The 22,889-nt window shown below is 40.8% G+C and overlaps 7 protein-coding genes across 9 annotated transcripts in view; 3 read left to right on the top strand and 4 right to left on the bottom strand.

Annotated features, from left to right (window-relative positions):
- Positions 1-76: 76 nt before the first annotated feature.
- LOC122398825 (cyclin-dependent kinases regulatory subunit) lies at positions 77-1,967 on the top strand. The gene is made up of 3 exons (XM_043399047.1): positions 77-230; positions 944-1,071; positions 1,235-1,967. Exons 1-3 carry the CDS (start codon positions 175-177, stop codon positions 1,297-1,299), a joined length of 249 nt encoding a protein of 82 aa, XP_043254982.1. The 5' UTR covers positions 77-174; the 3' UTR covers positions 1,300-1,967.
- A 1,165-nt stretch (positions 1,968-3,132) lies between these two features.
- On the top strand, positions 3,133-9,503 carry LOC122399211 (excitatory amino acid transporter 1). 2 transcript variants are annotated; one of them, XM_043399718.1, is made up of 10 exons: positions 3,133-3,540; positions 6,268-6,541; positions 6,858-7,041; positions 7,116-7,158; positions 7,238-7,274; positions 7,352-7,538; positions 7,616-7,849; positions 7,926-8,117; positions 8,180-8,314; positions 8,576-9,503. In XM_043399718.1, exons 2-10 carry the CDS (start codon positions 6,286-6,288, stop codon positions 8,721-8,723), a joined length of 1,416 nt encoding a protein of 471 aa, XP_043255653.1. In that variant the 5' UTR covers positions 3,133-3,540; positions 6,268-6,285; the 3' UTR covers positions 8,724-9,503. The 2 variants fall into 2 exon arrangements, with proteins under 2 accessions (XP_043255653.1, XP_043255652.1); XM_043399717.1 differs by having other exon boundaries at positions 3,137-3,540; positions 7,238-7,277; positions 8,576-9,502.
- On the bottom strand, positions 7,133-10,753 carry LOC122399212 (vacuolar protein-sorting-associated protein 25). 2 transcript variants are annotated; one of them, XM_043399719.1, is made up of 5 exons: positions 10,530-10,753; positions 10,146-10,291; positions 9,826-10,044; positions 9,541-9,737; positions 7,133-7,259 (listed from the first exon to the last, which is right to left on the bottom strand). In XM_043399719.1, exons 1-4 carry the CDS (start codon positions 10,577-10,579, stop codon positions 9,625-9,627), a joined length of 528 nt encoding a protein of 175 aa, XP_043255654.1. In that variant the 5' UTR covers positions 10,580-10,753; the 3' UTR covers positions 7,133-7,259; positions 9,541-9,624. The 2 variants fall into 2 exon arrangements, with proteins under 2 accessions (XP_043255654.1, XP_043255655.1); XM_043399720.1 differs by lacking the exon at positions 7,133-7,259 and adding an exon at positions 8,644-8,737.
- Positions 10,754-10,990: 237 nt separating this feature from the next.
- Positions 10,991-12,312, bottom strand: LOC122398816. Its single transcript, XM_043399036.1, has one exon. The coding sequence runs from the start codon at positions 12,310-12,312 to the stop codon at positions 11,044-11,046; it is 1,269 nt and encodes a 422-aa protein (XP_043254971.1). The 3' UTR covers positions 10,991-11,043.
- A 572-nt stretch (positions 12,313-12,884) lies between these two features.
- LOC122398820 (ADP-ribosylation factor-like protein 2) lies at positions 12,885-13,852 on the top strand. Its single transcript, XM_043399041.1, has 2 exons — positions 12,885-13,042; positions 13,254-13,852. The coding sequence occupies exons 1-2, from the start codon at positions 12,978-12,980 to the stop codon at positions 13,741-13,743; spliced, it is 555 nt and encodes a 184-aa protein (XP_043254976.1). The 5' UTR covers positions 12,885-12,977; the 3' UTR covers positions 13,744-13,852.
- A 128-nt stretch (positions 13,853-13,980) lies between these two features.
- On the bottom strand, positions 13,981-15,694 carry LOC122398949 (leucine-rich repeat-containing protein 74A-like). The gene is made up of 4 exons (XM_043399218.1): positions 15,434-15,694; positions 14,839-15,346; positions 14,355-14,772; positions 13,981-14,209 (listed from the first exon to the last, which is right to left on the bottom strand). The coding sequence occupies exons 1-4, from the start codon at positions 15,692-15,694 to the stop codon at positions 13,981-13,983; spliced, it is 1,416 nt and encodes a 471-aa protein (XP_043255153.1).
- Positions 15,695-19,660: 3,966 nt separating this feature from the next.
- The window catches only part of LOC122398752 (protein jagged-1), a 47,208-nt gene continuing 43,979 nt past the window's right edge, over positions 19,661-22,889 (bottom strand). The window contains exons 5-6 of the mRNA XM_043398911.1: positions 21,985-22,625; positions 19,661-21,512 (exon numbers count right to left, since the gene is read on the bottom strand). Of these exons, the coding sequence (XP_043254846.1) occupies positions 19,798-21,512; positions 21,985-22,625 (2,356 nt within the window). The 3' untranslated portion in view covers positions 19,661-19,797. The remainder of the gene's footprint in view (positions 21,513-21,984; positions 22,626-22,889) is intronic.

Below are 22,889 nucleotides of genomic sequence, written 5' to 3'. Positions count from 1 at the left end.
ACGATCGAAGAGTACTTTCCTCCTCTCTTCTTGACGCGACATCCGTTAAACTTTCAAATTAGAGAGCATACGTTGTTGGAAGAAGGTTTTCGAAAATTCACGGTTGATTTTTGTTGTGTTCAGTGAGTCTACGATAGATTTCGAAGGTCTGTGATAACTGTTAAATGAACCACGATGTCGAATGATATCTATTATTCGAAAAAATACTATGACGACAAATACGAGTACAGGTTGGTAAAAATAACGGTAGCGTGTGTAATGTTCGATATAGGTTTTGGTTTTGATCAATTGTGCTAATATATACGGTTTATAGAGACGTATAAACGTAATTTCTGCACGTGTATTCATGGCTGTGACATAAAGTTTTCGTTCATCAAAAAATTTACTTCCTCTCGTTTTATCTGTTTTATTAGTAATTTCTTTGTTCATCATTTGGGTACAGATGTGACATACCATTTAAATGGCCGTCTAGCTTATTCTTTTGTTTGCTTTACTAACCCATCATTCTTAATTATTCCAACGTATCGATTTATTACATGATAACACATTACTACGATACTCTTGCAACGATTTGACTATAGGCCTCGTATTTGCGTATTCAAATTAGAAGGAAAATTCGGGAATCGTGTCTTCCAGCATCCGAACAATAGCTACGTAACAAAGAATAGATGTTGGTAGGGGAAGACAATATTAAGTGCTGCTAAGAATGACATAAAATTTTGCAATTTCATGTTGAAATATTTTCTTGATAGAAAAATTTACTATTTCTTTAAGATACGTTTATTTTAATAGATATCTACAAATACGATCTATACCTTCTTTGTTATTGCTACTTTCTTAAAGTGTATCTAATTCATTTAGAAGCATATAGAATTTCACATTTCAAATAAGGGATAAAAAAGATGTTGAGCTGATAATTACATCTATGTATATGTTTTATTAGGCACGTGGTATTGCCCAAGGAGTTGGTGAAGTTTGTGTCAAGTACTCATCTGCTCTCTGAACAAGAGTGGAGAGCTATTGGTGTTCAACAAAGTCAAGGATGGGTACATTATATGATTCATAAACCAGGTATGCTATCATTCTTTTGATATTACCTAAGTTCGATCGCAGTGATTTGTACTCGATGTTAAAGCATTCGTATTAAAAGAAAATATCTTTAAAGAAATGAATTAAAAAAAAAGGTTATTCGATGCAAAGAGATATTTTGAACAAAAATATTTGTTTGTTTCAGAGCCACACATTTTACTCTTTAAGAGAAAAATAACATCTCCACCGCCAGAGAATAAATGTCTTTAATATCACTGTACCAATTTGTAAATAATGTTTCAGATCATTGTTAATATTCATAGAACAGTTCAACTATCACAGCAAACCATCCTATTGACTTAAAAAAAATTGGTATTGTAGTACCGAAATTAGTATTATATACATACATATTGCATCTGGTAAATCTAAAAGACATAATAGCAAGCTTTGTTTCTTGAATTCTTCATTACAACATGAATGGTGGCATTCCGTTTTCATTGTTAGCAAGTCATTCATAATAGCAAATATTCTGTATATATGTCTATATAGTGCCTTAGTTCTTAATTGCAGTTTACATAGTTCTTAATTTTCGAATTACCACAACAACTTGGTATTTCATTCGATGTAACAGAAGCGAAAACATTGAAATATTCTAGTGTTTTTCTAAAAGTCATACATCCGAAATGGAATTGACCATTCCATTCGGAATTTATCGAATAAGGAAAAGCCCCCATGATTTTGTGATTACAGTGCCTTGCACGAATGTGCTAATCTTCGTTAATTGTTAAGGTATACTTTAATTCTGCATATAGAATATCATTCCTTATGTTTAACAAGAATGATGTATTAAAAGCAAGTATGTTTTTAAGTTTTAAGTTCAATAACGATATGGATATTAATTAGAGATTCCATTACTAAGTGTCAAATTCCGCGTTTATTATGTACTTTGCCACAAGATGTTTATATTAATTAGATTTGCATCATGTATTGCATTTATTGTATACATAACTTCATTCAGACTTTGCTCTCTAATTATATTTTTTACAACGTTATTTTATCAGTATTGCTCGAAACTAATTCTTATGTTTTAGTATTAGTTGACTTTGATTTACTTTTAATATATAAAACACGTACTGTCAATTCATAAATAAAGTTTGTAACTAATAATTTTTGTATTCATTTCATGTACCAGTCGAAACGTTTTATTAATATGCATGCTTTCAGTTTTAAAAACATCTTGAGTTCTATTTAGAAGAAATAGAATATTATATTTAAATTCGACGAATACTTACATTAAATTTTGTCTAAATATAATAGTATAAACGAATTGAACAAACGCTAGACGTAAATGCGTTATTGCGAGAAACATCCATGCGTTTCTTCATTTTATTCTCGCATGGCAAAAAGAGTGAGACAAATTTAGCCGAATATACGGGAAGGGTGGGAGGGAAGGGAGGTGGGAGGAGGCAGAATAATTAAAACAACCACGTGACTGACCTCAATCCAATTATACAAATATTGTCCCTAGCGGTCAAGTAATTCTCACACTAATTTTTGTAAATTGTTCATTAATTAAATCATCGTCCATGGACTGACGGCGTGTTGCGTACACAGTTCGTTTCACTTTTATTACATAATTTCGTTACCGGTGTCTTTTAACAAGGAAACAAGTAATCAGCGAATATTCTTTAAAATTAGAAAAAGTACATTCGCGTACGGTGCATCTGTAAAATATCAAAGATACACGATGCTATTTAAGTAAAATTTATTTCGACCAGTTTTAAACATTCGGGATGTGGCAACGCGTTTACAGAAATCGGTCAAGATATCGAACGAAGTGAGTATCTGCTAAGCGAATGGCGGTCTTATCGTGAATGGTTTCTTCAGTACAGTAACCACTGTTTCGTAACGATTGTGTTTTAAAATATCAAGTACGTGCTGATTACTGAAGTGACCCACCGTATATGGCATAACCGTTCATTCAAGTTTCGAATACGCGTCGATCGGGGTATGCACACGCGGGGTTTCGTAAACCGCGTGTATGTTTGTGCGCGCGCAGTCACGCGTACATTGTAGGATCCCCGAGCTACATGTGCAAAGATACACAAGAAAAACAACGAGGAGGGAGGACCGTGTACCGGGAGTTCGGTGAAAGGGGGCAAAGGAACGACAAAGAACAGAGAGAAATAGAATGTTGGCGAAAGGGTAATGAAGAGGGAGGGAGATACTTGATCTCTGACGCACACATGTTGCATCCACGCGACGAAGGGCCTCCGCTCTCATGGCCCAGCCGGCACTCCACGAGAACGAAGCGCGCCAACAGTACGACGATTGCATTCGCGGGAAGATCGACTTTTCGCGCACTGTAAACCGAAACGGGACGTGTTCAGCATCCCGATAGAAAAAAAAATCAGTAAGCACACGGCGTAACTCGATCGAAGGAGAATCGCATTGTTGCGGTCGAGGAGTCTTCCACGGGCAGGCAATCGCGAACAATATCCAAATCGACAGGTAAGTGCATTATTTTTTTTTTATCTTGCCAAACATGACGCGAATATTTGAACGAAACCGCGCGTTCGAAGTGACACGTCGATCTTAAAATGGAAATCGAATAAATTATTTATTCGCGAAGGGTGAATAAACAGGATCAGGGAAATCAGTGCATCGTACATGTATTCCGATATAAAGGGCCCCGATTACTTTTATAATAAATAAGGCAGATATTGTCTATCTGGTCGTTTATCTTTGCCCCGTCGATAATTATGATCTTTGAACGAACGATGCGGTTAACGGAGTTTTCTTATTGTCTATTATTGTAGTGTTGGCGAGAAGGGACGAACGGTTTAATGAACTGCGTATCTCGTGTCTTTCTACGGCGATACACGTGCACAAGAGAGAAATTCAAACAGCTCGCGCAACTCTATGACTAACCGGACTTTTTGCTCTAGAACGGTCGACCGGGTACAATTTTTGCACCGAGGAGAATAACGTCTCTGCAAAAGCATTAATTCGAAGCGTTACTTTGTTGCGAAATTTCGTCCAATGTATGTCACCGTATCTCGAAGTGACATTTCGCACGATATTTTCTGTGTACGAGAACGGTCGTATATTTTATCTGCGTGTTTGCCGTGTATATCTTGACATGCTCATGACAGCGATTATAATTATTAATTGCGATTAGGCAGACAGCTCGAATTCGTTCGAAAGTTTCGCGAAGCCGCGCGTCTTTTATAGAACACGCTACTTTTGCTGTCTGCGATTCAAACGAGACTGGCACGCGCGTTTGTATCTTATTTGGCCCCACTTTCGTTTGCCCTCGTGGAGAGGAGTCCGTGAGACAGGTCCACCAATAAAAGAACGGCGATCGCGTTTTTTGCATCTCTAAATTTTTTTTCTTTTTCTTTATTTTGTTTCGATAGGCGTAAAACACGGTACGAAAATCATCGCCGTCTGGGCGGCGAGATAATGGCAAATTTTTCTGCAGTGTACAATTTTGTTGGCGGATGGAACGTAAAGGCAGATTTCCAGGACAGTTCAAACCGGTTAATACCAGTTTCTGCGAGATATACATGTATACACAGCAGAGACAGAATAATTGCAGTTTATTCTATACTTTTAATTCCATAAATTATTTTGGTAATTAATCAACGCCTTGGATCTTTTTAGCATAAATATTTTTTTAGGTTCACTCGAATCCAAGATCAATATTTGGCAAATCGAATTTTTACCGATACTGATTTTGGGACGCGTCTGACATCGAGTGTCGTTGAAATTAGGAAACTCCATGTTGGTTTCTGTAGTGAATTGCTCAAGGTGATAGGCGATGAATTATTACATGGGAATCGTTGCAACCTTTGTTTGAATAAACAATTACCATATATAAATATTTCATTATCATATTGTGTTATATAATAGATTTATATTATGCATCATGTCATTGTCAATTAGTATGCGAGACGAGCGAGCCTCGTAACGCACCGTACAGATTGTTTTTCCTGCACACTTTTGCAATTATGTGGATAACTATATGCTTAGCAGCTACATTCCAATCAGAGAATATTCTGCAAGGCTTACTGTCAAGGATAAATCAAAGATATCGTTGAAATATCTCGAAACATTTAACAAAGATATCTCAATAGTGACAGAAAGTTTTAATGCCACGAAAATTGTAAAAATGCATTTCGTTAAAAGTAAAAATTGTTTACTCTGTAGACAGACTGCACATTGATACTAAACTTCACGTTATGTTTTGGCTATTGACTTTTACCTCCCTCGAGCGATAAATCTTTTTAAAGAGAGTACACGCATAGAACGTACCGTTATAGTATACGCGATATACTAATCTAACCTAATAACATTTCCAATTAATAACAAATGACCGCAAAGGAAGAAAAAATCTACGCTATCGCAAGTTTCCCGGTACATCTTATTCCCATTAAAGAGTTAAAAATGCATTAAAAAAATGCACATTAAAAATAAAAAAGAAGACACGAACGCATTGATAATTTATCGATACGATAATCTCGTGAAATGTAAACAGCGTATTGAAGTCAGGTATCAGGTTCGATGACCGTCGTCGCTCGCTCAGAAATGCTCACTAGCGTAATTGATCGGTCTATTTGCCCGCGTGAATCGTGACAAATTTTCGTAGCTTTCGAGATTACGGCGACGAAGCACATGGTAATGTTTCGAATTTGTTCGTAATTGCTGTACACCCACGTGTCGTTTTTATCACGGTCCCCCGCATCTGCGAATGTTTTTAAAATCATTTACGATCGTAAAGAATAACGCGAGCGTGTCGTCGGACAGCGATCATGAAAAGATAATAAAATATAATTGCTACGACGCCTCTCGAATTATAAATACTGTCCACTTCGTGCACGCTGCCCGAAAGCTATATTTCATTATCATATCGGAAGAAAAGTTTACGCAATACGTTTCTGCGAATCGCCAGTATAAACATACAGTATGAACATACAGTAAACTCTTTTCATACATAGAATACCAGGAACTATCATCGTATCCAGAAGATGAGCTTTTACGTCGGTCCTTGGACCTTGTACGTGTAACAGAATTTAAAGTTATTATTACATACAGTTTAATTTATCAGCCAAAAGGCTTCGTGTGTCGGTTGCATTTTTAATATCTCACTTTTAGAATACTTTTTGCGTTATTGTATTCGATTCAGTCCAGTATAAGCGGAGGGCAAACAGAGACGTATAGAAATCCTGTTTTCAGGATAAGCACGGTGACAGCATGGCGCATCCAAAGAAATTCAGGAATTGCATGTCGGAGAACATGCTAACGCTGTTGACGGTGCTCGGTGTTGTGGCCGGTGTTATTCTTGGATTCATTCTAAGGCATTCTAGGGACGAGCCATGGACGAAGCGCGAGATAATGTACATCCAGTTTCCAGGAGATATTTTTCTCAGGATGCTGAAGGCCCTCATTTTGCCATTGATCGTCGCTAGCATTGTTAGCGCGATCGGTGGTTTGGATCTGAATTTATCCGGTAATGATTATCTATGTACACAGCTTCAGTCAGAAGTATCATAGAATATATCTGATAATTCACGATGAGCGAGCCGCGTAGGCGTGCAAACTTGTTTACGTATATACAGATCGTTTGGCAGCGCACACGGTACTGGTATTTTCTGGTACGGTTTCGCTCGCTGTCGCAAACAATCCAGATCATATACATTTCAAATTCAATCTTCTCGAACCACTATATAGTAAACAAAATTTTCTTTATATTATAACGACTACGAAGAACATTATAATTAAAGAGAGACTCTTGACTCTAATTTTGATATATGTTTCGTTCGTAGGAAAAATCGGTATACGATCGATTTATTATTATGCATCGACGACGATATCTGCTGTGATTCTCGGTATAATATTGGTTCTCATTATTAAACCTGGGGAGTTTAGCTCGCATGGTTTAACTACAAGCGATAAGGTGAAACCGCCTAGGAATGTTACAACTGTAGACACATTATTAGATCTAGTCAGGTATACGATCAATAAATAAATCTCTTCCTCCGATCAATTATTATTTTCTTACGGAATTGATCTGTTCTCCATAGAAATGTATTTCCTCCGAATCTTGTACAAGCCTGCATCGCTCAAGTATGTACAACCGCAATATAATCTTTCGTTCTGTGTACATATTATTTCATGTATTTAATTAATTATTATTTTATTGCAGTATCGTACGATATTAGTGGAGCCTGAAAATACAACAGGCGGTAAATATCACATTTGAATCTATTTAATGATATTAATAATTATGTCCAAATAATTCGATGTTTCTCTGTTCCAGTAAACGATATACGCGACTGGGACATATCTCATAAATATGGAGATGGTACAAACACTCTAGGTTTAGTTATCTTCGGAATTGTATTCGGTATAGCACTTAGTAAAATGGGAGAAGCTGGAAAACCTCTTCTATCGTTTTTCGAGACGTTATCCGAAGCATCGATGCTTATCACTAAATGGGTCATCTGGTACAGAACCATGAACTGCAGTAGTAATTATTTAATCAACTACCACGTGATTTATGTAACAATTATTTTGTTCATAGGGTCTCCCCGATTGGTGTGTTCTTCCTTGTTGCCTCGAAACTTTTAGAGATCGAAGATATTGGTGCTATCGTAGGGCAATTAGGTTTATACTTCGTCACGGTATTACTAGGTTTGATCATCCATGGTTGCGGAACTCTTTCCGTTATATTCTTCATTTGCACCAGAGAATTGCCGTTTAGATTGCTTGGAAAGATGGGTCAAGTCCTAGCCACAGCGTTTGGTACTTCATCAAGGTTAATTGGACGAATTTTAGTCTTATTTATAACTTTAATAAAAATATGCATGATCGACATATTTTTGTGTATACAGCACAGCTACCCTGCCAGTAACGATACAGTGTTTAGACAATATTGGTGTAGATCCCAGAATCACAAGATTCGTCGTTCCAATTGGGGCCACTATCAATATGGATGGAACGGCGTTGTACGAAGCCATTGCCGCGATTTTTATAGCTCAAGTTAGAAAAGTCCCATTGTCTCTCGGCAATGTTATTGGTATTAGGTGAGTTATCGATTTAAAGTATCAATTGTAATAACAATTACAAATGTAATATATGTTTGCAGTATAACAGCTACTGCAGCGAGTATAGGGGCTGCTGGCATCCCACAAGCTGGTCTTGTTACAATGGTTATGGTTTTGGACACGGTAGGTTTACCGGCTGAAGATGTGACACTGATCATTGCGGTCGATTGGCTCTTGTAAGTATACTATTATAAACAAGGATCACTACACTCGATTGATCTTCTAATTAACCCCTTCCCGTGCCATTTACCTCGACGAAATCCGGGCCCAAACCAGACTGATACTAAACTGCTTTGCAACGGAGATTATAAGAATCGTGACCGACTCTGAATCGTGATCAGACTCGATAAAGCACAGGAAGGGGTTAAAAGAACAACCGTCACTCCAGCTAAATTTTATTCGTTGCCCACTATTATTATCGTTCAATGCATTTTCAGGGATCGTTTCCGAACAACAGTAAACGTTATATGCGACGCACTTGGCGCTTACGTCGTCGAGCATATGAGCAGGAAAGAACTTGAAGTAGCTACAACTTTCCAAGAAGAAACGATCGAACTAGCCAGAGTAAGGAAAGCCGACGCATAATATGGCTGTATTTCCTGTTAATACAAGTTTGCCATGATATTACGTAAACACAATTTTACAGTGTTTATATGTTTTGTACTTTATAGTCAATTATTTGTACTAATGTATACTCATGCTGGGTGCAGATCTTTTCACATAGTGATCTATGCATATTTATATAATTGTTAAATGACGTTATTAGCAAGATACTTATGTAGAGATTTAAAGGAAAACGGTTAAGCACTAATGTACTTTAAAAGACAATATGCATTCATTTCGATTCTCACAAATATGTTTAAATATATTGTTCTTTGTTTTCTTTCGTTGTAATGCTTTATTACAAATGTTTTAATGTATAAAATCAAACTACAGCAGTGCCCGCATAATTGACCGGTCGTGGTCATTTATGTGGGCATAGTTACTTCTCAGAGTTCAACGAAAATGAGGAAAGATAGATGGCACTCGAAATCGTACATACAATGTATCGATAACGATCGGCGTCAAGTAACGCTCGACTTTAATTTCAAGTAACGCGGCCACCTATGCGGGCACTACTGTATTACGTAACTCATAATATTAAAACATTCCATATATTTATTGAATACAGCAAATATAAAAAAAAATTATATTGAATATTGTTTTTGCATATTTCATTTTTGTACATACGTAGTATTTATTACACAGATTTTATTAATATAAGTCTCAAGAAATCGCTTGTAAACATATATAGAAATGTACTTTTTTAATTAATTTTGTGATTAAACTTTATGCATACTTTAATTCACAAGTGTCTTAACATTCATTATTACTTAAGTTCTTTAAAAACATAGAAACTGACCTTCCTTCATCCTGAATACACCACTTGTAGCAGCAAATATTTATATTTACATTTCCAAAACAGTTTTCCTGTATAATTGTACATTTAGAAGAACTTAACACCTTGATTATCATCAAATAAAATCAGCTCTGCTTTTTTATTTGCTTCTAGTGTTCTAAGAGCTCTGATTAACACTTCTGTGTCAAGTCCATGAAATTCTATAAAAAGAAAACATTATTCCTAAATGCTGACCTATTTTTTTCAAGCATATTTCTTTGATCCTTCAATTTTCAATCAAGCACATACCTTCATTCACTGTATCCTCTCCTTGTGTTAATTCAAAAAATGTACATACAGAGCCGGCAAATCCATTATCCTGTGCCCAATTATAGATCATTTCACCCCATTCTTCTAAAGTATGCCAATAAACTAGCCATCTTTGTCTGGACTTATCTAATGGACTTGCATTCCCTGATTTTGCTAATTCTTCTAATGCTAGTAAAACAACCTCTGAAGGTAATTTCCCTTTTATGCATATATTAAGGAATAATTTTCTAACCAAGATTATTCACATTCATATTCGCTATATTTATAATTTTGCTAAATTATTTTTATACGAAGGATACGATTAATTGCGGAGTTATTGAATAACGGGCTCGAATGTACTTCTCGTATGTCTATAATAAATTGTTTCGTGATACGATGATATTCTAGAATTAAACTTTTCCATGCTGCTAATTGTTTAGCTCTAGTATCAGTATGGGGTTGCAAGCTGAAAAAATGTATAAATAACAGAACGAACAATAACATTAGACGATTTAAACACGGTGCTAATTTATACATTGTCGATGATCATAATCATGTTTAACCTCAATATCATTTATCACGCATATTATTACCACTATCATCATTTTTTATTAATTAAATTTTTATGAATAAATTTAAAGATCAATGCTCGTGTTGAAATAATAATCGAAAATATACAATTGACGTAACCTATTGACACTCACGTAAAAAAAGGAGGGAAACTGTACTGCCACGGCCACTCGATTTCTGCCATTGTTATTACACCGTCCGATACTTTAATGAATCTTGTATAAATATAAGTAATTATGCCTTTATGGTATTTGGAGTACTGACAATAGAAGCATAAACAAAAGCATTTACGTGCATGACGTTAGCTATTAGGTGTACGCGAATTCAAGTGCACTGTTAAGACCTTTGTCGCACAAGGCCACAATCGATCTAAACTGGAATCATAAAAACATTTCCGAAAAGAAACAAATAAACGCAAAATTAAATATCTCAAATGTGAAAGAGAGGATAAGGATTTTAAGAATTTAATCCTTGGTCAGAAATCGCGAAATTCGATAGAAATTGGCATATTTTGTTATTTGTTTAACAGTATATTTATATAAACGTTGTAAACACATATCAAATTTATTACAAAGTGTAAAAAGTCTTTCTGTTTGCTAAATGCATTATTATAAAATTGTAAGAGTATCTCATTGTAATTAATAGTCATTATTGTGCCATAAAATTCTCATAAATAATTATGTACTGATTCTGATAGTATACTCCTTCAGTTTCAAAATCTCTGTACGGCCTTATGCTAGAATAGGGATTTTGTTCAAAGTATGTACACTTTACATCTCTACCCAAAATTTCTTGGACTCTGATTTGCTCTTTCTCTGCTTCAGATAACGTGTAAGATGTTAGAATAAGTGGGCAATTTTGTCTAGCTATCATTTGCAGAGAATGTGTCCATGTATCATTCTGAGATTTAATATCTTCACACTCATGAATTCCTGCATTGTACCCAATAATAAAGTTTGGTTTCATGTAGGAATCACATTCAATATAATTTTCATAAAGTGTGTCTTGCATTTGAATTTCAAGTTGCTTGCTGCTACACTGACAATTTTTACAAAGGTTTATTGATATAGAACCTGGAGACAATTCAGGTCCTAATAATATAATTGTTGCTACTGTTACATTTGGTAGCCAATGCAACAGAATTTCCCAAAGTTCTATACCATTGATTTCTACTGCATTAGCTGCAATAATGTGAATAATAATATCTTTTTTCTTTAAAAAATATCCTAACTTTTGTGCAGCATAAAGAAATGTTAAAGGTCTTGTAAGAAGTTCTGCATTAATTATTGTTTCTTCTTCTATTAATAAATTGGGACTTTTCTGTGCTTCAATATAGTCTTTTATAAAATATTTCATATTTGGTGGTAAATTTATGTGTTTTGTATGATACGATCTTTTTATTTCAGGTATTTCTTTCTCATGTAGTATTGAAGCCATATTTAATTTAAAACATAATTTTAACAGGTTACAAAGGTTTTTGTGCATTGTATCATTTTTATGCCTTGTACAAAAGCTGGTACTTGGACAATTATGACAATCCACAAGTTCTTTTGTATTCCAGTTATGGCACATTGTACAAGATCTAAGAAATTTAAACATTTGCTCCTCATAGTATTCTAATTTACGAGAAATCTTCATTGCTACTAGTAACATAAAATTCATTTTCATTCGGGTCCACTTTTCTGTACAAAGATCTTGATTATTAATTAAAAAGCTTGACATTTTGTTATCTTGCAAAACATCATATATCGCACAGCACAAATCCTTGTGCTGTGGCCAATGTTCTCTTTGATGCTCTTTAGAACAATAAGCAATCATTGTACAACTACCGCATCTTTTCAAAGAAACTTGTTTGCCAAACTGTTTACAAACATGACATACATTTGTGTAAAAGAAGTAGTTATACTCTAACACCATTTCAACGTAACAGAGATTATATACAAATTTATAATCATAAAGTATGAATTTATCAAAGTGTAATATGTAAAATTTGTAAAAGTTATAAATATTATCCTTTTTTTCGAACGGTGTAATGATGTACGCGGTTAAAAATCATTTTAAACGAGACTGCTTTCGCGCTTTGTTGTTCGAGTTTTTTAATCATTATGTTACATACAGTTCAAACATTTTAAATATTTCAACTATTATCCATCGTTCTGTGTTTATGGAATAAACCTAAGAATGTTTGAATCGATACATTCGTTTGTTTACAATATGAAACAATGGATACCATAAACGATGCATAAAATAGACCTCGCGCCTAATAGGAAAATGGCGCACGTTTCATGAGAACTGCTGAACACACTAGATAGCGGTCAGGATTAAAACGAAAAGCTTCAGAAAATACTTTCCTTTCTGCCTTCTATTAATCTGACACAATATTCTAACAAGTTCCACCCACTTTTATAGTTTATTATTAAAATAGGTGGATCTGGAGAATTTTAGTGATATAAAAGCTTCCTCTGGGCACCGGTCTGTCGTCTAGTAACATTGCTGCAGCATGAAAAACAGAGTTTTACGTCCAATCATTGCATATTCGTATATTTAAAATTATTACCCATAATATTTTCATGTAATGTACAATGGGTTTGCTAACCGTACTTAAAAAATTAAAACAGAAGGAAAAAGAGATGCGCATTTTAATGTTGTACGTATTTTAGTCTTTTAAGAATTTTGAGGTTAGAAAGGAGTACTGTCACTTACTGCGAAATATTATGTTTTGTAGTAAAAGTATAATTTTGTATCAAACAATTCATCGATCCTCTTAATAAAATTTGTATTCGCGTTCTTATGAGCATCGTTTGATACGAAATGATATTATACTTTTAATGTTACATAAATATTCTATATCTTTTTAGAGGTTTGGACAATGCTGGTAAAACAACGGTTTTGAAAAGGATGAATGGGGAACCAATCGATACAATATCACCGACTCTTGGTTTCAACATCAAAACCTTAGAGCATCGCGGATATAAACTTAATATATGGGATGTGGGTGGTCAGAAATCATTGCGTTCATATTGGAGAAATTACTTTGAATCTACAGATGGACTTATTTGGGTAATTGACAGTGCAGACAGGAGAAGACTGGAAGATTGTAAAACAGAATTGTATAAACTTTTACAAGAGGAAAGGCTAGAGGGTGCAAGTCTTCTAATATTTGCAAATAAGCAAGACTTGCCTGGAGCATTGTCTGCATCGGATATTGCAGAAATTCTGGAACTGCCTAATATTAAAACTCATCATTGGCAAATTTTTAAATGTTCTGCAGTCACGGGAGAAAATCTCGTGGAAGGAATAAACTGGATCGTCGACGATATCTCCGCGAGGATATTCTACTTAGACTAAAACTCACTGTATTAAAATGTATGATTGATGTTACTGCTAGTATTGTAATTTTTTACTTTATTTATTTCTCATCTCTCGGAAGGCACAAATATGATACTATTGTTTTTTTCCCCCTCAAATTACTATTATAATGTTATAAAAACAAAATAAACTCATGATATTTGTTAATATTTTAGTTCTTATTAATCGAAAGAGAGGTAGTAATTTAACTATTAAATAAATCTTCTATTATGTTCTTTACTCTTTTGCTTTCACCTTCTTTTTCCGTTTTAGACCCTTTTTTTTACCTTTCCTCTTCTTTTTGGGTCTTTCCGGCGGAAGTGTTGTATCTGGGTATTGTGTCATGTAAACCGATTTTAATAATTCTTGGTCCACAGTATTTCTTATTCCAACAAATTCATTCATAATTGCATCTACCAGAGTCTTTGAGAGCTTCATTCGGAAGCGCCTCACGAGTTCCATAAATCTTACTGAAGATGAAAACATTAATTTCTATATATTACGAGCATTTAAAAGTTTTTTTTTAATCTTCAAATTCATGGTAGTTTTAGATGAGTAAAAAAATGTTTATTTTTACTTCGTAGATGTTCTTTACCATTAGGACGTAATACGTACTTCTCGAAATAGGTTCCTCGGTCAGCGACAGGACGAAATGACCAAAGTTCCTGCGTTGTCGTTTTCTCTTAGGCCTCATAGCTTCGAAGTTCGCTCTCTTGAAAAGTAACGCTTTCACGTCTGGGCCGTGGATCTCGTAGTTGCTTAGTATCCCTCCCAGCTTAACTTCGAGCCACGGCCTGTCGTTCGCGATTGCATTCAGCTCGTGTAGTATAGCTTTATTCGCCCAAACGTTCGTGAGGTCCAGAACGCGCAACCGACTTTCGGGCGACCTTTTCGGAGTGGCTGCTCTGACAAGAACGAACGCACCCTCCGCTTTCAAGGGGTTGTTACCCAAATACAGCTCTTCCAATACCGCGTTTCTCGCCAAACCTCTGGCGATAATCGTGGCATTCTCGTCGTAGAACTGATTTCCTAGTCATAATTACTAAAATGAGCAGGCGATCGAGAAGCTTTGGGAGTTTGCACTCGCTATATTACCACTTAGATTTAATTTCTTCAGTGCTGGAGAACGCGACAGGAGTTGTCGAAGATAGTGGACGCATTCTTTGCCCAATGCGTTCCACGATAAATCAAGATCGATCAAAGTCTCGTTTCTCTCGATCCCCTTGATCAATTTCTTCCAAGTTTCCGCGGTGTACAGAGAATTCCACGACAGCCCCAAAACTCTCAACGTCTTCGAGCACGAGACCAATTTTTGCAGAGCGTCCGCACAAGACTCGTCCAGGTGATTGTCGGCCAACGACAGACTCTCGAGGCTCTTGTTCTCGCAGACCGCTGTTGTAAGATAATCGAGGCCCTCGTTGCGAATATTACAACTGTCCAGGTCCAGTCTTATCAACGTCGTGCTGTCTGAAATTCCGTCCCGAAGCCTCGCGACACCTTTCGCGCCGATTCGACATCCCGATAGCAACAGAGTCTCCACGTAGCTATTTTTTAGGAGCAAATCGTTCAGGTGATAGCAGGAGTCCTCCGACAACCAGTTGTCCTGAAGAGACCCGGAATGAAATGGTCGAAACGTAGAGAATGCTAGGAGCGTCTTTGCTTCGCAATAAATCTAAAATGTCCGCCTTACCGTGAGATTAATAGTGTTCACCGTGATGTTGTTCATCAGAGCTTCGCAGAGGAGCCTGATAGCCCGCGGGTCCACCCCGTAATATTGCAGTTTGATTTCATTGGACAGCATCATGTCCCCCAAAGCCTTTATAGACTGGATTTTGAACGTTTCCGCCATATCGAAAAACTTCTCCGCGCCGTCGTCGGGATAAGTGGTCTGATGCTCGTGAACGGTCCAGAACGCTGGCACCAGGCCAGGATCGTCGGGTATCGGGTACATTGTATAAAGATTTTGCAACTTCAATTGAGAATCGCTGATGTCTATGTCCAAGAGGCACGGGTGGATGGAACTTTCTGTTCTCGACGACGTGGAAACGTCGGATTTCTCTTCCGGAGTGATCAACGTCTCCTCGGAGACTTCCTTCTCTTTTATCTAGAAATTCGACATAGACCTCGTGGAACTTCTTTCTCAAAAACGGAACTTAAGACAGAATTACACCAATCAATGCTCGCAGCTTCGCCTTCGTTTCTTCGGCCTCGGCTGCGATCCTCTCCGCCCTTTTGTCTCGAACGTGGGCCAACACGATCTCGAATATATCTATCACTTCGTCTTTGTCTGCTTGCTCATCCTTTCCACCCTTTTCCGCGAAGTCCTCCGCCTCGTCCTCATAACCTTCGTCCTCGTAATACGCGGACCATACTCTGTAATCGGAATATTCCGATACTTCCGTGGCATTGTCATCGTCCATATTCTGGAATTAAAAATGTCGAACGCTATTCGAGGGAAAGTAAATCGTAAACGTAACTTGCAGCACCTTAAAATTCTCCGTTTCCGCGTAGTAACCTACAATCTTTAGTATTATTTAATCTGTCGCAACATGGATTTTAAGCTTCCCAGTTTTGTTATTAATCCTCGAACGAGTTCTCCAAAAATACTCAACCAACTTCCCCCATCTTCTAGGGGTCTTGTCAAATGCTAAAATAAGTTTCACGAATACTCGACGAGAAAATTACTTTCGATTTGCTAATGTTTTTCCAACCATAGGAGCACCTAGATTTTTCAACCAGTTGAATCGACGGTTGGATATACAATATAGTTAGTTTGTAGTAAACAGTAAAGTTTCGCGAGACGTTTAACATTTGAACCCCCCGTGGTCCACGATGGGATCCAAAGTTTAATCGCGTCGTATTTCTTCCAGTTGTCGTGGCTGGTTGCAATCTTGGTTCCGTGCTTGCTCAAGGCATCCCATTTACGCCGTAGCTCTCGGACACACGGCGGTTCACACGGGCCTTATTCGGCCACTGGCAGGGCTGACTCATTTACCGGGTATTCGTCAAGTGGCTCTTCTGGGCCATTGTATTGTAATTTTGACAGATCGTTCATTCAACGGTCACGCTGGTGTACGGAGCTCGTGTCCCGTGGTCAAGATCGCCCGATGGCCGCCGTTGTCACGGCCACGAAATTGCCCACACGGGGGCCTTTGTTAATCTCAGACGCGCTTTCGATGATAATGAACAGCATTATCCTCAATGAAACGATCTATTGAAATCCCTGGTCCCGGTTTGCCGTCTACGAAATCCGGATCCATGTACCACGGAGGTTGTTCACCAGCCGCATTTACGCTCTTATTGCTCGGGGAGTAATTACGAAAAATAACGAGTTCTTCCAGGCAAAGAAGGGGCACAACTTGCTCAAAATAATTGTCAATTTGGGTTTCAGTTTGAGAAACTATGACATTATTTTATTTTGCATACGCTTAACCACTCGTGTATAGCTAAGATGGCTGTATCGACGGTAAATGCAAATGGAGTCTTTTTTTTTGGTGCTGAAACTCGATTTTCGTTTACAGGGGAAAAAGGCGCGGTTGCTTTTCGGCCAATCCGACGCGAGGCAGTCGAAAGAACGCTATCGACGAACTGCGATCCCGGAAGGCACGTTTGTACGCACGATTGTGCGTTCGCGGTGATTTGAATGCAACCTGCGCGGGGACACGAGGCTTGCGTGAGAGAATTCGGGTGCAATAAACGTGAACAGCCAGACGATCTCGAAGGGTTGTACTTTTTATTGAAACATTTTCATCTTCGTAACCTTAGGCGAGAAAAAGTGGTCTGAGGGTGAGGGGTTTGGGGGGGTGTCGGGGGTTGGAAGGAGCTTATTATTTACACGCACTCACTCGCTCACGCCTCCTTCGGTATCTGACACGGGGGCTGATCACATCGCGTAGGGATTATCCATTAGCTATCTACCGTTTGACCAGGGACATTAGTTCGTCGGGTGTGTCAAAGAATTTTCTTTTTATTTTATATAGTTGTTGGATTGTACGTGGAACGTGACGATCGATCGGGTAATGGATGAACCTGGTCGTCGGATCGATGGCTCGGAGCTTGAGGAACGATCGAAGAACTATTGTCCGTGATCACGCAATAATTAATACAAGACAATAAAATAAAAATAATATAATATAATATAAAATAATATAATATATATATTTATATATATATATATATATTTTTTTTTCCTCATCGCTTCTATATATTTGTATAATAATATAGATTTTTTCTTTATAAAATAAAGGTATCTGTTATAAAAAATTTCTTCCTTCCGTTACAACTTACGGGTATCGTCTAATACGAGTTATGCGCCCCTCCGTTTCATTTAAAGTCTAAGTGTACCGCGCGATTTCGGTCGTCGCGCGTCGCGACGCTGGAACGATACTACGAGAAGTAGAAAAAAGAAAAGTAAAAATTGCACGTCTAAAAGGGCGGGGAAAGGGGGTAGAGAAGAACATAGGTAAAAAGGAGGATCCAAGGGGACTCGGTGAAACGAGAAAGTGGATCTGGAACTATGTACGTTGTGTGTGTGGGGAGGGATTATTTACATCGTTCGGCGATGCCATGTTGTGGCTCTCGTTCGCGTCTCGCAACATGGCGATCGTGACACGTGTCGTTCACCCTCCAGCGTCGGAAAAAATTTCGTCGTTTCTCGACGCTCTCGTTCACCGCCGATCGAAAGTTTCAGCATCGAATTCTTTCGGATCGCGCGCGAGGAAGTACATATGTACAGGCCCTATCACAGCTTGGACCGACTGGGGCCTCACACTTACGGGGACCTCGAATTTACACGAAAGAGATAGGTAAGAAATTTGTATCTCACACTCTTGGCAATGCTAATAGTTTCGATACGTAGAGCAATGTCAATCGTTCGACCAATCTGATTACTATTGAATCTTAGTCACAACGCTGCATCCATCAAGGAGTCTCTTCAATTTGGAATATTGCTCTTTGCATAAAAGATACTACTCACAGAACATAGTTTTCTTTTAATATTCTGGGGGCCTTTAAAAGGTAAGTAGCGTTGGGGCCTCTTTCGATCTCTGAGAGGCCCTTGTGTATCGTGAAATTGATGATCGATTTACGCGAGAACCGTCATTCGAACGTATCGCTTTCGCGGTAAACGTATAGCTCAACAAATTACCCTTTCGTTGCAGAGGCGACAATCCAATGGCCTGGTCTCGTCCCCGTCGTTCTCTACGCCACTGCTGCCGGGGTCATATTGTACTCGTCGAGCTGTACGTTTCCCTGTTTCTCGGTTTGATCGACGAACGATCAACGACGAATTCAAGAGGGCGCGACGGTGCTGCAGAGGGATGAGAATGAAGTAGTCTTACGCACGATGTCCTCTCTCTATGAGTATCACAATAGTATCGTCCGACGGAACGTCCGAAGCCTGCGTTCGCGCAGAATCGTTTGCCTAAGTGCTACACACGCCTAAGTCGTACGGACAGAATCGGCTTCAGACGACGAGGGGGGGGCGAGGGAACCGCGGCAAACTACGATCAACGCGGAATACAACGTCGAGTCTTACACCTTAAGAGAGTTGCAGGGCCGACGGCGCGTCCAAGGGAGATACAGGCTTAGCGAAATTAATAAGTACGAGCTATGTACATATGTACAACGATAAAACAACTCGGCGTTATCAATATAATTATATATCGTCGATCGGTTATTGTCATGTATCGTGTGAATCGCGAGGGCAACCGGCGAAGGTAGACGGAGAGCAGCTCGGATCGTGACTCCGAAGACGGAGCTTCGCGTGCAACTATTCGCGTTTTTTTCATCGCGTTCGTTCGTTGCGATCGCGATTAAAAGTCTTAACCTCGCGATAGGAAGAAAAAAAATGCCTCTTGTCGTTCTCCATCTACCTATCCGCGTATCTACCCCGAACGAACGAGCTCTACAAGGAAAAAGAGACCTCGATATATCCCTGCGGTCTCGCGATACGAGTCTCTGGTCGACGTTCCTTATCCGCGACGCTCTTACTGTCCTTAAATCCGACGCCTCCTACTCAACGTCCGTTGCTCCGTTTTCGTTCGCGCGACGCCATTACACGTGCACCGTCAATACTTGGTGAGGTCCTGACGTTTGGCTGGTGCCGGGTTGTTGATGAGAGTACGACGGCTCCTGTAGTCTCGGTTTGCTGTACGGCTTGTGGGGCCCCTCCTCGTAGCTGAAACTGGCAGTGTTGTTCCTAGCCTCCGCGCTGGGCGGCTTGTAAAGGGGCGGCAGGCGATGTCTACCCTCCTCGGAGACCATCTCCAAGCTCTCCTCGGTGGTGCCCAGGGCGCCTAGTGACGTACCCGACAGAGGCCTCACGACAGAGACTCGCGGCTCGCCTTGGTCCTGGTCCTTCAACGGGTTCGCGTATCTCCTAAGGTTCTCCTCGTTCTGTAGGTTGTTGGACTTCTCGTCCAGGTCGCTGCGATGTCTGTGCAACGAGGTCTCGCTGCTAGTCGTCGCGGTGAGGCTGGAGCGTTGCCTGACCGACCGGAGGTACCAGAGCCCGCCGAATAGGGCCAGCACCAGGACCGTCGCTAGAGCACCGCCTAGCACGGCCACGTAGCTGCCAGCGCTGCTGGCGTTCCCCGAGCTCGGCTCGCTGAGCAAGGCCGTCTCCACCTTGACCTCCAGCACGGAGGCCAGAGCGAGAGGTCTTCCCAGGGGTCGGCTGAGCGCCTCGCCTAGGTCCCTGGCCGCGTCCACGGCGGCCTCGGAGAAGATGGTCACTTCCACCGTGTCGTTGTCCCCTGGTTTCAAATCGCAGAGAAGGACGATCGACTGCGGCCTCCTGGGATCGGCTAGAAGCTTTCTGAGACGACGGCAGAGGATCTCCACCGACGTGCCCGCCGCCAGGGTGTCTCTTCTCAGCAGGATGGTGAGCCTGGAGCAGGTGGGTCCCGTGGTGGCCTGCCCGGGCCAACAAGATGGCGGAGCGGGCAGAGCCGGAGGTCCCACTCTTCTGCCAGTCTCCACCGGTCGACACTCGCCCCAGGCTGGACACGGCGGCGACAAACAGCTCTCGCTCGGGCTGGGCACGCACACCTCGTGAGCCAGACACGAGGTGCCGTTCAGACAGTTCCCGGGCCCGCACCAGATGTTGCTGCACTGATTCTTCCCGTTGCGGCACTCGCAGATGTTGCAATCGTCGTCCCAGCTGGCCACCATGCAACCAGGACCGCCCGCGGTGCGGATCTCGCAGCGCGTTCCGCTCCTACCCGGCGGGCAAACGCACGAGTAACTCGCTATCCCGTCCACGCAGGTGGAACCACCTGTGCACGGGTCGCTGGCACACTCGTTCACGTTTATGCGACAATCCGGACCGGTGAAGCCCGGCGCGCACTCGCATCTGAACCAGTTGATACCGTCGACACATTTGCCGCCGTTCAAGCACGGCAACGGTTGACAGTCGTCGACGTCCCGGCGACAATTCGGCCCCTCGAAGCCCTCGCGGCACACGCATCTGTAGTTCCCATCGGCGGTGTTCACGCAGGTCGCCCCGTTCTCGCAAGGGTTGCTCGCGCACGCCGGCGACGCTATGTGGCAGGCTGCACCCTCCCAATCCGGCGGACAGTGGCACGTGAATCCGTCGCCGCGGTCCTGGCAGGTCCCTCCGTGACGACACGTGCCCGGCTCGCAGTGACCACCTCGCAGGGCGCATGTTTTCCCCTTCCAACCGCCTCTGCAGATGCACGTGAAGTCCGCCACCCCGTCCACGCAGGTCCCGTTGTTGCGACAGGGCGACGCCATGCATTCGTCCACGTCTGAAAACAGAGCCACTAATTTTAGTCATTTTAGTTTCATTCGACTGGCCGGATTGCTTATATTCAAATATTGATAGCGATAGTGGTAATGAAATTTAGATATTGGCAAGCTAAGCGATACGAGGGGCAAAGGGCATCCCCTCCACTGTTTAGGTTCTTGGCCTGGACCTTGGTTCGTCATTGTCTTAACCAATAATAGCCAAGAACCTAGGAAGTGGAGGGGATTACATGTGCCATCGTCTCGTCTCTCAATATGTAGTACATCGTTCCACATCAACCCTGTGCAGTGGTCAGAATATGTTAAGGTACTAATCATCTGTCTACTTAGTGTATGGGATTAGGAGGTTGGATTCTTCTTGTTCAGATCACTGCACAAGGTTGCTTCAAATAACAAATTTCAAATCAAAGATCTATCTTACTAGAAGATTCGAAAGAAAGAAAGGTTAGCGTGCTATCTGTTATAGATGTTTACCTTGATCGCAGAGATCCCCGGTCCAGCCCTCCCTGCAGATGCACTGGAACGAGTTGACCAGGTCAACGCAGGTCCCCCCGTTCAGGCAAGGATTGCCCCGACAGTCGTTGATGTTCTCGTGGCAGTGCATCCCGGTGTAACCAGGGTCGCAGATGCATCTACCGCCGCTGCATCTGCCTCTGCCGCCGCAAGGAGTGCCCTCGCTGCCGCATCCGGTCTCCTCGTCCATGATCCCGAACTGCGGGTTGTGAGAGGCAGGCTCGGAGCAATTCTTCCCCTGCCATTGTTCCGGGCAGTGACAATAGTAATCGGTCTGAGTGTTGAAGCAGGGCGCGGAGTTCCTGCAGGGATTCGGGCTGCAGTGGTCCCTGTCGATCTCGCACTGATAACCGGTGAAGCCAACGGGGCAGACGCACTCGTAGGCGTTCACCAGGTCTCTGCATTCGCCGCCGTTCTGACACGGCTTCGAGGCGCACTCGTCGATGTCCACGTCGCAGTCCTTGCCAGAGTAACCCGCGGTGCAGCTGCAGTGATAGTCGTCCACCAGGTCGATGCAGAGCGCCCCGTGTTGACACTGGCCGACGCAATCGTTGATGTTCTTCGTGCAGTTCTTTCCGGTGAAGCCGCTTCTGCAGCGACATCTGAAAACGATACAGAGAAAATAGTGAAAATAGAGAAGATCCACGGCGTTAACGCCCGGAGGCAGATATCTTGATTGGTCACGGAACGTTTGAAGTTCAATAAATTCACCGAGGACGGAGATTGCGTCAGGGTGATTGGTTCTCATAGTTCGGATGGAAATATCAAGCGAGCGTTCTAATTTAGCTTAATGGGGCATCTTAATAGTCGATTTCTTATAACGCTCTTGGACTTAGAGTTTCAAGCAAACCAGTTGTTGCGAAACA

The sequence above is a fragment of the Colletes gigas genome, unplaced genomic scaffold (genome assembly GCF_013123115.1).
Source record: "Colletes gigas isolate AHSC1104 unplaced genomic scaffold, ASM1312311v1 Colletes_gigas_Sc00012, whole genome shotgun sequence".
Taxonomy (NCBI): domain Eukaryota; kingdom Metazoa; phylum Arthropoda; class Insecta; order Hymenoptera; family Colletidae; genus Colletes; species Colletes gigas.
Note: the sequence above shows the minus strand (reverse complement) of the source record. Positions and strands in the feature narration are given on the sequence as shown.